General features: G+C 39.0%; 1 protein-coding gene across 1 annotated transcript; it reads left to right on the top strand.

Moving 5' to 3' along the window:
* The first annotated feature begins 7,320 nt into the window (after window positions 1-7,320).
* LOC139310524 (vomeronasal type-2 receptor 26-like) lies at window positions 7,321-13,067 on the top strand. Its single transcript, XM_070934697.1, has 4 exons — window positions 7,321-8,055; window positions 9,003-9,215; window positions 11,219-11,345; window positions 12,163-13,067. Exons 1-4 carry the CDS (start codon window positions 7,321-7,323, stop codon window positions 13,065-13,067), a joined length of 1,980 nt encoding a protein of 659 aa, XP_070790798.1.
* The last annotated feature ends 1,476 nt before the right edge of the window (window positions 13,068-14,543 follow it).

The following is a 14,543-nucleotide window of genomic DNA, read 5'->3' as shown; positions in this document are numbered from 1 at the left end:
AGGCTTTATAGAGTGGTATCAGTACCTCCCTTGATCTTGATTGTATCCCTCCTGTTAATGCAATTTAGGATTGCATTGGCTTTTTTGGCTGCTGCCGCACACTGCTGGCTCATATTAACCTAGTTAACCTCTCACTGTCACTGCTATTAAACATGGTTTCAATTGTCTTACACTTACAAAAGTATGTATAGTCAAGGCTATGGTTTTCCCAGTTGCAATGTATGGCTGTGAAAGTTGGACCATAAGAAAGGCTGAGTGCCAAAGAATTGAAGCCTTTGAACTCTGGTGCTGGAGAAGACTCCTGCGAGTCCCATGGACTGCAAAGCGATCAAACCAGTCAGTCCTAGAGGAGATCAACCCTGACTGCTCTTTAGAAGGCCAGATCCTGAAGATGAAACTCAAAATACTTTGGCCACTTAAAGAGAAGGAAGGACTCAGGGAGAAGAGCCTAATGCTGGGAACGATTGAGGGCAAAAGAAGAAGGGGGCTTCAGAGAATGAGGTGGCTGGATAGAGTCACTGAAACAGTTGGTCTGAGCTTAAATGGACTCCAGGGGATGATAGAGGACAGGAAGGCCTGGGGGAACATTGTCCATGGGGTCACAATGGATCAGACATGACTTCACAACTAATGACAACAATGTGTAGGACTTTACTTTTCTCTACATTGAATTCCATTTTGTTAAATAGGGCCCAGTGTTCAAGTCTGTCAAGAGCCATCTGGATCTTGAGCCAATCATCTTTGGCTATTCCTGCCAGTTTAGTATCATCCACAAATTTGGTAAGTTCCCCTTCTATTCCCACATCTAAGACTTTTATGAAGATATTGAAGAGTACTGGGCTTAAGATGGAACCTTGTGGTACCCCACTGCTTACTTCCCTCCATATAGATGTAGTACCATTAAGGTCTATTCGTTGAGTACGATTTGTCAGCCAGTTGTGAATCCATCTGGTGGTGAAGCTACCTATCCCACTTTTTTCTAGTTTACCAAGAAGTAGGTTGTGCTCTACTTTGTCGAATGTCTTGCTGTAGTCTTAAGTATATTATTGTCCACAGTATTTTGCCGGTCTACTAATTTAGTCACTATGTTGAAAAATGAAATAAGATTGCTTTGGCATGATCTGTTTTTAACAAACCCATGCTGACTTCTAGTTATTACTTTACTTGTTTCTAGATGTTCGCAGAGCTGTTTTTTTATTATCTTTTCCAGCATCTTCTCGGATATTGATGTTAGGCTCATTGGTCTGTATTTTCCTGGGTTTGGTCCCCCCCCCTTTTTTTTTTTGAAGATGGGAACCCCATCAGCTCTTTTCCAGTCCTCTGGTAGTTCCCCAGTGCTCCAGGATTTTTGGAAGATGTAGTATAGTGGTTCTAAGATGATATGTGTCAGCTCCTTTAAAACTCTGGGATGTAATCCATCAAGTCCCAGTGATTTGTATTCATCAATATCAGACAGGTGTTCTCTTACCATTTTTGGGGCTTATTTTAACTTTTATTTCTAGTCTGTCTTTTACAGTTATGTTATGTTTTTGGTAGATTGGACTATTGTTTGTTTTTGTGTGAAGACTGATGCAAAGAATGAGTTAAGCAGCTCTGCTTTCTCTCTGCTACCTGTTACTTCTTTGCTGTCTTCTCTCTTTAGTGGACTGATTGCATCCTTGATTTTTTTTCTTGTTATTTATATGTTAGAAGAAACTTTTTTTATTACCTTTGTTGCAAGTCTTTGTTCATTCTGAGCCTTTGCTTTCCTGACTTCGTTTTTGCAGATTCTGGTTATCTGCTGATATTCTGCCTTAGTTATGTGTCCTTCTTTCCATTTTTTGTACTTGTCCTTTTTGTCTTTTAATTTGTCAGAGAGATATTTGTGGAGCCATGCTGGTTTCTTCTTGGATATCTTGTTTTTCTTTTTCAGTGGTATTGTGTTGGACTGGGCTTTTATGGTCATATTTTTCAGAGTTTCCCAAGCTTCTTGAGTTGTTTTCTCCTTAGGGATTTTCATCCAAGGAATATTTCCTAAATTCTCTTTGAGCTTGTTATAATCAGCTCTTTTAAAATCTAGGACTCTGGTATCATTGTGTTCTATTGCGTGTGTTTGTGTTATGTTGAATTCTAGTATGACATGGTCACTCTCACCCAAGGTTCCTGCTGTTTCAACTCCCTCTATCACTTCTTCTCTATTTGTAAGAATTAAGACAGTATGGCTGTCCCTTGAGTTCCCTCCTCTACCTTTTGGACAACAAAGTTGTCAGCTAGGTTGGTCAGGAACCTATTTGAGTTCTCACTTGGTTGTGGAATTAGCCTTTCAATTCAGGATAATTGAAGTCCGCAATTACTATTGTAGTGTGTTTCCTACATATATTTGTTAGTTGGTTGGCAAAAGTACATCTAATTTTTCTGCTTGGTTGGGTGGCCTGTAGTACACACCTATGGTGATGTCATTCTTTTTTCTTTTATATTGACTCATATGCATTCCAGGAGGTTTTCGTCATTAGTTCCATACCTTTCTGTAGCAATGTAGTGGTCCTTTACATACAGTGCAACTCCACCTCCTCTTTTGTGGGGTCTGGTTTTTTTGAACAGTTTGTATTCTTCTATCAGTATGTTCCAGTCATGGGTTTCATGAGACGAAATAATGTGTGCTACATTATGTGATAGTGTGTGCTGCACTATATTAAAATTGAAAAAACTACAGAAAAGCATACTTGTAATAGCCTAGGGACACGGTGGTTCAGTGGCTAAGATTTGTTGATCAAAAGGTCGGCACTTCAGCGGTTCGAATCCCTAGTGCCTTGTAATGGGGTGAGCCCCCGTCACTTTGATCTGTCCCCGTCCCCATACACACACAACACAGCCAGCCGAGGGTTAAGGAAACACTTTGGAATGCACCCGTTCTTATCTCCCTCTTGGCAGCGATAGACACACCGTCTGCCAAGGGACTTTATTTTCACAAACAGACAGATAAGATACGAACGTTCAAGAAAGTCCAAACAGAAATAATATTCCTCCCAGCAGTTCCGGACGAGGCTTTAGTGACTGTCCAAGGTTTACTTTGTTCGTCACAAGGATCCTTTGACCACTACCCTCTATTATATAGTCTCTGGGGTGTGGTCCAGTGACTCAGTTCTAATCCCTAGCACGCCTCCTAAGCTGCTGCAAACATTTATCACGCCTTCGGAGGCGTGCGTCCAGGAATGATATTTCATTATCACTTTGATTCGAATCAGCTGTCTCCTCTCCCTCGACCGGCACTTGAGACAATGCCAGAGGGGAGGGGCCTGGAGAGGGAGGCCTGGCTGACTCCTCTTCCTCATGCTCGGAGCTTTCTTCCTCCGATGGGACAGGCTCAGAGGGCGGGGCCACAACACACTTGTCCCAGCTTCTGCCAACCTAGCAGTTCGAAAACAAATAAAATAATGCAAGTAGAAAAATAGGGACCATCTTTGGTGGGAAGGTAACAGTGTTCCGTGCACCTTTGGTGTTAGGCACGCTGGCCACATGACCAGGAGACGTTTTTGGATAGCGCTGGCTCTTCGGCTTTGAAACGAAGATGAGCACCGCCCCCTAGAATTGGCAACGACTAGCACATATGTGAGAGGGAACCTTCACCTTTACCTTTTAATAACCTAAAACATGGGGTGGGAGGGAGTAGATGAGCAGACTTGGAGGTGGGATCTGCAATTGATCAATCAACCAACATAAGACTACCTATTTGGGGCCTCAAGCCAACTATCTTCAGGCTCTTGCAGAAGGTCAGGAGATTGGGAGCTGTCCTCACTCTGTAGGACAAGATGTTCCAAAGGGCAGGAGCAATGACAGAGAACATTCTTCTCCTGGACCCAGCCAACCAGAATTCCCTGACTGATGAGTTCTGCAGCATGCCTTCTTTGGGGTGAGATGGTTCCTCAAATTTTAGACAGAGTTTTGACTAACCAACCACATTCAGCGTGTAGTCCACAATGGAATTGCATCTACATGGAGGGAAGAATGCACTGTGGTACCCCAAGATTTTGTCTTAGGCCCTCTTCAGGCCTAAGTGTTCTTCAACTTCTTCACAAATGATCTAGATGAGGGGAAATTCATCAAGTTTGCAGATGACACCAATTCAGGGGAAATTGCTAACACTTTAGAAGATGGACTCAAGATTCAGAAGGATTTTTTTAGTATTTTTTTTTATTTTTAAACAAACAATTCATCATTAATCAGTGTAACATCTGGATACAAATTTTTGTGTGTCATCACATTCAACATTTATCATCATTTTCTTTCTTCTTTCATTTAAATTTAATGTATTACAACATATTTTCCCATGCTTCTTTTTTTTACATTGTCTATTGTCTATATTCAGTCTCTATCCATTGATAAAATTGCCCCATATGTTGTAATACTTCGATTCTTCCTTCCTTCTAATCGCTAATGCTAATCTACTCATTTCTGCACATTCTAATATTTTCTTAATTAGCTCTCCCTTTGTAGGAATTGTTTCTGCTTTCCAATTTTGTGCAAATACCATTCTTGCTGCCATTATTACAAATATGTATTTTCTTTACTAAATTTCTCTGGTAAGATACCCAACAGGAACAGCTCTGGTTTAAGATCAATGTGTTGCCTTTATCATTTTCTCTAGCCATATTCAAATTTTTGCCCAATAATTTCTTGCTTCTGGACATGTCCACCACATGTGATAATTTATTTATTTATTTATTTTATTTTATTTTATTTTATTTTATTTTATTTTATTTTATTTTATTTTATTTTATTTTATTTTATTTTATTTTATTTTATTTTATTTTATTTTATTTTATTCGGCTTATATGCCGCCCTATCTCCCAATGGACTCAGGGCAGCTCACAATAACACAATAAAGCCACAATACAAAATAAAATCTAAAATCTAAAAAATTTAAAATTTAACCCTTAGACCCCCCCCCCCCAATCAGACCAGGTCAAGCGATTTAAAAAGCCAAGTTTTTAATTCATGATGGAAGGTGCGAAGGTCAGGCGCTAATTGGAGCTCCAAGGGAAGTTGATTCCAGAGGGTGGGCGCCCCCACCGAGAAGGCTCTATTCCTGGGGGCCGCCAACTGGCACAGTCTAGCTGACGACACCCTGAGTAGGCCCTCTCTATGGGCGTAAACCGGGCAATGGGATATCATTGCTGGCTGTAGGTGGTCCGCCAAATATCCTGGACCTAAGCCATGTAGGGCTTTATAGGTCATCACCAGCACCTTGGATCTCACCCGGAGGGCAACTGGCAACCAATGCAAGCCGCGCAGGAGGGGTGTAACATGGGAGTATCGGGGTTCTCCCATCACAACCCATGCGGCTGCATTTTGCACCAGCTGAAGATAATACAATCCCGATCGGTATTGTTTGAAATAAAAACAACAATCTAGGTAATATATTCATCTTAATTACCACTATTCTTCTCATTGATGATAATTGCAATTTTTTCCATCTCTCCAAACCATCTCAATTTGTCCTTTCAATTTATAGTAATTATCTTCTTTAATTGTTACACACCTTGCTGTTAATTGTATTCCTAAATACCTTACCTTTTTAGTAATCTTCCTCCATTAAATCCCTCTTCTGTTTCTCTGTAATATTTTTCACCAATATTTTTGTTTTATCTTTATTAATTTTCAACCCTCTATATTCTTCTATTTGTTCTATCAGTCTGGATCCTACTTCTTGAGGCTCCTCTAAAATAAACACTAGATCATCTGCAAATGCTTGTAGTTTGTATTCTTCTTTTTTAATTTTCATCCCTTTTATCTCTTCATTTTGTCTTATATTTCTATTTAGCACCTCTAACGTCAACACAAATAGCAATGGGGATAGAGGACAACCCTGCTTTGTTCCTTTCATAATATTAACCTTCTCTATCATATCTCCATTTATTATCACCTTTGCAGATTGCTTACTATAAATTGCCTCAATCATATTTATAAATCTTCCCACAAAGTCCATAGTCTGCAACTGTTTTATCATAAATTGCCAGTTCACATTATCAAAAGCCTTCTGTACATCAAGAAACATCAATGCCATTTGCTTTTCTGGGTGTACTTCATAATATTCCAAAGTATTTAAGATTGTTCTCATAGTGTCTCTGATCTGTCTCTTTGATAAGAAACCATTTTGATCTGTGTAAATAAATTCATTTAACAATCTCTTCAATTTATTCACCATTATTGATGCAAATATTTTATAATCCGTACTTAACAAGGAAATCAGTCTATAATTTTTAACTTCTTGTAAGTCTATGTCTTCTTTCGGTATAAGAGTAATATATGCCCCTATCCAAGAGTTGGGTATTTTTGCATTTACTAAAAGTTCATTTAATACTTCCAATATTGTATTGCTAATTACATCCTGTAATATTTTGTACAACTCTGCTGGCAAACCATCTGGACCTGGCGTTTTACCATTCTTTTGCTTTTTAATCCTCTTCTTGTATTTTTTGGTATTTTAGGTAATTTAGACTTTTCTAAGTATTGCTTTATCTTCTCTTCAGATATTGTCTCTTGTTTATAGAGTTTCTCATAGTATTTCTGTACTATTTTCTTCTTTTCCTCATTTCGATAGCATAAAGTTCCTTCCTCATCCATTAATTGGTTAATTAGTTTTTTTCTATCTCTCCTTTTTCATTTTATAAGCCAACCATCTACCTGGCTTATTAGCATTTTCAAAGAAGTTTTGTTTGGACATCTTTATTTTATTTGCCAACTCCTCTTTTTCAATTAAATTCATTTCATTTTTTTCAAATCCATTTGATTTTTAATCCTCTTATTTTGCGTGTCTTTTTGTAATTCCATCTTTAACTTCTTATATTCCTCTTCCAATTTTTTTTGAGATTGTCTTTTCTTTTTATTTCTTTTTTCCAAATAAATCATTGCCAACCCTCGAATGTATGCTTTCGCTGTATCCCACACATTTTGCAATTATTTTCCTTTTTATTTTCTTGAAATTCTTTTTCATTTAATATTGTTTGATTCAAAGTCCATCTTAATCTCTTTCTTTGTCCCTTCCACTGCATTAAATAGTAGGAGTGATCGAGAAATATGATTTGCATTTTGATTGTTATTATTTTTTACTTAATTTGTTTCTCATTTTCCATTTTTATCTAAAGTCTTCTTAATATTCTGTGTTTAATATTTTAAACAATGGTCAATCAACAAAATATTCTAAGATGTTTATCAAAAAAAAAGTTGGATTTATTAAAAATTCGTATTTTGGAGTTGCCTTCTTCATTGTTTTTCCAGATCAGTCAAAGAATTGTTTCAGAGACTCTGAGTGAAAAAAGTAAATTCCCTTTTTTCCATCGGATGCTACTCAAAGAAGCATTTCAGTATTCAGCAATTGTCCGAGTGCTCCTGCATTTCAGATGGACCTTGATTGGCCTCCTTGCTCCAGACACAGAGGGGGGAGATAATTTCCTGAGGATTTTTGCTCCTTTGCTTGTCAGGAATGGAATTTGTGTTGTTATATCACAACAATTCTCAATGACTGGACATCGAGCACCCTTCAGGGATTCCAGCTTTTCTCAGTGGAAACAAGTCAATGTCTTTGTTCACTTCACAGAACATATTATCGTTTCACACACATTTCATATTTTTCATCTAACACTTGACATTTTGTCAGGACCCATCAGAGAGAAAATCTGGATCACCACAAGTTTGGGAAACTATATAATGACTCATCTTGGATATCACAAATACATCCATAGTATTTGGAGCTTTGAATTTCTGCAAAAAATAAGCCCAAAATATGGTGCTTTTGAACCCTTTTCCCTTTTAGACTCCCAGTATGAAGACAAGAATTTTCAGTGCTCTTTTCCAAAGCATGTTTTTTCTGTCAAAGGCCAGAAAAGATGCACCCAAAAAACTCCAGTGGAGACAGAAGATGATTTGAATGGGATATTTGTTGAAAACAGTGATTCTGTTTACATTATCTTCATGACTCTGGCCCACGTCTTGAAGGCTGCATATTTGTCCAGATCCTGGAGGAGAAAGAAGGAGGCCCAAGAGACACTGGAGGCTCCAAGGCTGCAGCCGTGGCAGGTATGTGGTCCCAACAAGGATCCAACTAAACTAAATTCCTCTGGAGAAGGAATCCATTAGAGAAAGAGGGGAATCAGATCAACCTCCTTGTGCTACAAAAGAGCAATAGATTTGGCCAATCCAGTGGCTGGGGTCTGTGTGATAATTTACCAAGGAGCTGGTAGCAGATATATGTTTGATATTAAACATTTGTTGTTTACAATTTCTCACAACATATTAAGCATACTGGTAAACCAGTCTCATCAGCAGTGAAAGTAAATGAATCTGCCCACGTACCATTAAATGTTCTGTTTTCTTCTAAAATTTTTCTTTTCTTGGATTTATCCATGGTTGGCCTACCGCAGTTTGAAAAACTCAATAAATCATGTGCTGGCACTTGTCACACATTGGCAGTTGTGAAGCATATTTTGAGCGACAGGGAGCCGGAGCAGAGGGATGAAAGAGCCACATGTGGCTCCAGAGTGGCAGATTGCTGACCCTTGATCTAGTCCAACATCCTGCCCAAGTAGACCCTACACTATTTTTGACAGATGGCAGTCCGGTCTCTTCTTGAAAACTTCCAGTGATGAAGCTCCTACAACTTCCGAAGGCAACTTCTGTTCCATAGGTTGATTGTTCTCACTGTCAGAAAATTCCTCCTTATTTCTAGGTTGAATCTCTCCTTGATCAGTTTCCATCCATTATTCCTTGTCTGGACTTTGGGTGCTTTGGAAAATAGCTTGACCCCCCTCCTCAAATATTGGAAGACTGGAAGACTGCTATCATATCTCTCCTGGTACTTCTCTTCACTAGACTAGCCATGCCCAGTTCCTACAACCGTTCAGCATTAAGCATGTTTGCAATTAAAAAAAAAAAAAACCTAGAAGAAAAATTCATACATGAAAATACCAGGTGGGATAAAAAACCAAGGTTTCTGCTTTTAAAATTTCTGGATGTTTCCATTCTAGTTCCATCCCTTTCTGGAGAAGAATGATTTCTACAATCTTTCCTTCTGGAATCTTTACATGGACCATAATGGAGAAATAGCTGCAGATATGGACATTGAGTTCGTGGTGATTTCGCCTGAGGGGGATTTGATCAAAAGGAAACTGGGGAGTATTGAAAGGCAGAGAATTATTATTAATGAAATTGCTCTTTCATGGATAAATCTGCTCAACAAGGTGAGTCAAATATTGCTGTGTTTTCTCCTTTTTTCTAAAGATTATGACCCATTTCAAGTGGCTTAATTCTAGTCACCATGGCGGATGACCCTCACTGGGAGTTGAATGTACAAAAGAGAAAACTTAACATTTTGTTAGATGGATTGTGGAGACTTCAGTACTATCTTAAAAAGTGTCCTTCAGATGCCGTGATAAGGAATATCCTTTTAAACAGATTCAGTCATGTCCAATATTGGATGCTGGGTGATTATTCTTTAGGATGGAGACCATGGATTAAGCAGTTGTGTTCCTAATAGCCTCAAGTTCTTTTAACCAGTGTCTGCATTAAGGTTTGGACTGAATCAGATGAAATATAGTCATGACTGGTTAGAGATCTTGTTGGTCCATGTGAGAAATAAGCCTCACCTTGTCCAGGTGGAGGAATGTCTCTCTTGAAAGGTCTCTGATGTTCAATAATCTTTATAAGCAGCCCAAACCTGGCCAGAGTTATCCACATCTCTCTTTCACCCCACCGGGATAAGCAAAAGGCCTTCTGCTCCTCTGAAGAAGCTCCAAAGATGTTCATGTTTCAAATGAAACCATAAAGGGTGATTTGATGTGAGATAATGCCTATCACCTGGAAAACTGAAGCAGCGAAACAAGACTTTGATTCAAAGAAAAGCCCTTCCTCATTTTGGAAATAACAAGGGAGAATTTGAAATGAAATGCTAGTTAGATTTGGGTTTTATTTTATTTATTTATTTATTTATTTATTTATTTATTTATTTATTTATTTATTTATTTTATTTTATTTTATTTTATTCGGCTTATATGTCGCCCTATCTCACAATGGACTCAGGGCGGCTCACAACAATAAAACACAAGCCACAATAAAAATAAAAACTAAAATCTAAAAAGTTTAAAATTAACCCATTAAAACCCTTAAAACCCCGTCATCAGACCTGGTCAAGGGATTTGAAAAGCCAAGTTTTTAATTCCCTTACAAGTTTTGGCTTGTAAGAGGGTAATACATCTGAAAAAAACTAGCTATGTTAAGTCCCTCTGAGCCAAAAGGAGGATCCAAATTTAACTAATAAGAAATGCAGACTTCTCTTTCCATGCAAGTTGGTGTCCTCAAATTGTAGTAGAAAAAGACCCAGATACAGAGCTGGACACAAATCTCCCACTTGCTGAAGATGAAAAGATCCCCTTTTTGAGGGACAAGTTCTCATGACCTCTCCTGCATCTCATCTCACCCCAGTTCTAGTCAGTTTTAGTCTTAGTTGAGAGCCATGTGAATTGAGGAAAGAAACACACAAATAAAGAAAGACCTAATTTTTAAGGATTTCTTTTCTTTTAAATCTTAATTGGGGAATGGTTTTGATTACTTTCAAAGGCAAGCAGTTTTGCAATGTTTTATATACTCCAGAAGAAGCCTATCCAGATCTTACTGGTCTGAAGTTTCTTTCTTTGTTACAGTTTTATTTAATCAATCTAAAAATAGATATAAAAATAATAATAAATCTTTTACAATAATTTATTTTCCAACATTTAATGCAAGATCATTGTACTGTAGTTTAAATCATAGTTATGTGAAGAATGGAGAAATGCATGTTAAAAAGGCTTGGAGGAGGAACCAAACTGGTTGTCACTTAAGGCTGAAAAGGATGAAATCAATTCCATCCCTGCAGTCGTTCTTAAGTAGAAAAATCCTTTATTTCAATGTTATAGATGCCAAAAGCAAAGGGGAGTGAATAAATAAACTATCTGCCAGTGTTCATCTCTCCTAAATCTGTTTGGAATGAGTCAAAGATTTCATATTTATCTAAATGAAGCCCAGGAACTATTTGGCTAATGTTAATGTCTACATCCATTTTCATGCATGCTTCATCCCAATATTTTTTCTTCGGCATTTTTTCCTTTTATGCTTAGTCGAGAGTCCGGAGATGTCATCTCAACCTCCATTTTTCCTGGATAGTGAGTCCTAACACATTTTCTTTGGTGCTCCTTCTTATTTTGCTTAGTCTCTCCCTCTGTCCCAATGTGTGGAAAGTTGTCATCCTGGATTTGTCAAGCGGAAGCGAGAAGGAGAGCCTGCTTGCTGCTACGACTGTATTCCTTGTCCTGAGGGGACCATCTCCATCCATGAAGGTGAGGGACACCAAGGAAAAGGACAGGCCTTGTGGAAGTGGATTCATCTGAAACACTGTCATAAAAGTGCAAGTTAAAAGACAGACTGAAGCTCAATTGTTTTTTTTTGTTTTGCCAGCAGTTTGGCAGTTCTATTTTCACTGTCTCAAGGTTGACTCAGCCTTCCATCCTTCCGAGGTCGGTAAAATGATGTCCCAGATTGTTGGGAGCAATAAGCTGACTCTGTAAACTGCTTAGAGAGGGCTGTAAAAGCACTGTGAAGTTGTATATAAGTCTAAGCACTATTGCTATTATCTTCAAATTGCACAATTTCTTACTAGAGGGAGGAATAGCAGAAAATCCTTGAAGGAAGGTGTAGGAAGAGATAGGAGGGTGTAGCAGATTAGACAAGCTTCTCTACCAGCAGGAAAAAAAAATGTATCTTCTGCTTTTTAGTTCAGATTCCAGATTATTTGCAGAACCTTTTTTTCTAGCTAATTCAATTTCAGAAGATAGGCATCCAGCATCAAGTATATTAAGAAGTGCCATCTGGCAAAATCCAGGAAATGTGTCTAGAAAGATTTATTATCTACTTCTAATAATGTAGGTTCTGCAAATTACACAAGAAATCATTCCATGACTTCTTCCAATTTCATAAACTATAAAAATATTGCTGTTTTTTTTAGAAAGTGATATTCTTCTTACCTTCTTTCTGAAAAGATTTTAAGCAACACTTCTCAGAAATGCTGCTGGGACAAATGTGGTCCGAGGAAAGTATTTCTTGAAAGGTGAAAGTACAGAATATTTTTTACAAATATTCCTTTTTTTGTTTACTCAGATACAGAAAAATGCACCAAGTGTCCAGATGAAAAATATCCAAATGAGGACCGAATCCAATGTATCCCCAAAGTTATAACCTTCCTTTCTTATGAAGAACAGCTGGGAATCATTCTGGTCTCTTTTGCCCTATTCTTGTTCTTAGCCACAGGACTCGTTTTAATTATATTCATTAAATATCTAGAAACTCCCATTGTGAAAGCCAACAACCGAGACCTCTCTTACATCCTCCTAGTCTCCCTCCTGCTTTGCTTCCTGTCTCCTTTTCTTTTCATTGGTCAACCAAGGAAAGCCACCTGCCTTCTCCGACAAACAGCTTTCAGCATCATCTTCTCAGTTGCCGTTTCTTCTCTCTTGGCAAAAACCATCACAGTGGTGCTGGCTTTCCTAGCCACAAAACCAGGAAACCAAGTGAAAAGATGGTTGGGGAAGAGCTTGGCCAACTCCATCATCCTTTCTTGTTCTAGTGTCCAAATTATGATCTGCTCCATCTGGTTGGGAACTTCTCCCCCATTCTGTGACTCAGACTTTCACTCCCAGCCTGGGGAGATCATCCTGCAATGCAATGAAGGCTCTGTTTTCATGTTCTACATCACTCTCAGCTACATGGGCTTCCTGGCTGCCATCTGCTTCACAGTGGCTTTCCTGGCCAGGAATCTCCCTGGAGCCTTCAATGAAGCCAAGCTGATCACCTTCAGCATGCTGGTCTTCTGCAATGTCTGGGTCTCCTTCCTGCCCACCTACCTGAGCACCAAGGGGAAATACATGGTGGCTGTGCAGGTCTTCTCCATCTTGGCCTCCAGTGCTGGTCTGCTGGTCTGCATCTTCATCCCCAAGTGCTACATTATCATTCTAAGACCAGACCTGAATACAAAGGAGTATCTTACGACCAGAAGAAATATATAAATGTGTGTTAGAGGAATTTCAACACATTCCAATAGGCCAAGCATATAAATTGTTTCAAGCTTACATAAGCAGGGGCAACAATTTTGAGCTGAAATAATCAAAAGGCAATTGGAAGATAGTGTCCTCCATCCTTATCCAATATAATTGGAAGATCTGGATAATCTGGATTAGCCATCTGGTCAAATTATGTAGAAATAAAATAAGAGAGGAGCTGAAATTCAGCCGTATAAATTGGTTTGCAAAACAATTCCTAAATAATTGATAGTATCCATATTTGGTTGTCCAAATATGGACAATATTGGGTGTCCTCCTGGACGCACGGCTGTCTTTAGAAGGGCATATGACGGCCGTGGCCAGGGGGGCTTTCTATCAGGTTCGCCTGATATGCCAGTTGCGCCCCTTTCTGGATCGGGACTCCCTACGCACGATCACTCAAGCACTCATCACTTCTCGTCTGGACTATTGTAACGCTCTCTACATGGGGCTCCCCTTGGGATACACCCAGAGGCTCCAACTGGTGCAGAATGCGGCCGTGCAGGGGATTATGGGAGCGACGGGGCGTTCCCATGTGACTCCTCTCCTGCGCGAGCTGCATTGGCTTCCGGTGGACTTCTGGGTGCGCTTCAAGGTGTTGGTGATCACCTTTAAAGCGCTCCATGGCTTAGGACCGGGGTACTTATGGGACCGCCTTCTGCCACCAATAGCCTCCCACCGGCCAGTTCGCTCCCACAGAGAGGGCCTCCTCAGGGTGCCATCGGCCAGACAATGTCGGCTGGCGACCCCCAGGAGGAGAGCCTTCTCTGTGGTGGCACCTACCCTTTGGAACAATCTACCCCCAGAGATATGAGTGATAACCGGCCTCCGGACTTTTCGTCGGGCCCTAAAAACTTATTTTTTTCAGTTAGCCGGTCTGTCCTGATTTTATGGTTGGTTTTAAAATTTGATACGGATTTTTAAATTGATAAGTTTTAAATTACGGGCCAAATTTATTTAATTATTTTAAATCTATTTTTAACTTTATGTATAAATGTTTTTTATCTTGGCTGTTCACCGCCCTGAGTCCGGAAGGAGAAGGGCGGTATAGAAGTTTGAATGAATGAATGAATGAATGAATGAATGAATGAATAAATAAATAAATAAATAAATAAATAAATAAATATCCCATAAATGAGGTATAAGAGAAAGAGATGCAGCAATTCATCCATCTCATTCTTCTGATGGTGGACACTCCAGAGTTATTTGGTTCATGACTAATAGAATAACAAAGTTGGAAGGGATCTTATCTAGTCCAACTATCTGCTCAGGCAGAAAACTCTCTACCATTTCAGACAAATGGCTGCCGAAACTGGTTTTTTTTTTGTTTTGTTTTTTTAAACACCTCCAGTGTTGGAGCACCCACAAGTTCTGGAGGTAAGTTGTTCCACTGATTATTATTCTGACTGTCAGGAAATTTCTCCTTAGTTCTAGGTTGCTTCC

The sequence above is a fragment of the Pituophis catenifer genome, unplaced genomic scaffold (genome assembly GCF_029215685.1).
Source record: "Pituophis catenifer annectens isolate HBS135680 unplaced genomic scaffold, rPitCat1.0.hap2 SCAF_2, whole genome shotgun sequence".
NCBI classification, from domain to species: Eukaryota; Metazoa; Chordata; class Lepidosauria; order Squamata; family Colubridae; genus Pituophis; species Pituophis catenifer.
The sequence above is the reverse complement of the archived record's forward strand: the minus strand, read 5'-3'. Positions and strand labels throughout refer to the sequence as shown.

Excerpts from the sequence above, each read along its gene's own strand:
- LOC139310524 (XM_070934697.1), top strand. The coding sequence starts at position 7,321 with ATGCTACTCAAAGAAGCATTTCAGTATTCAGCAATTGTCCGAGTGCTC. Across the intron at positions 8,056-9,002 it reads CAAGGCTGCAGCCGTGGCAG|TTCCATCCCTTTCTGGAGAA; the intron begins GTATGTGGTCCC and ends TTTCCATTCTAG. Across the intron at positions 11,346-12,162 it reads GACCATCTCCATCCATGAAG|ATACAGAAAAATGCACCAAG; the intron begins GTGAGGGACACC and ends TTGTTTACTCAG.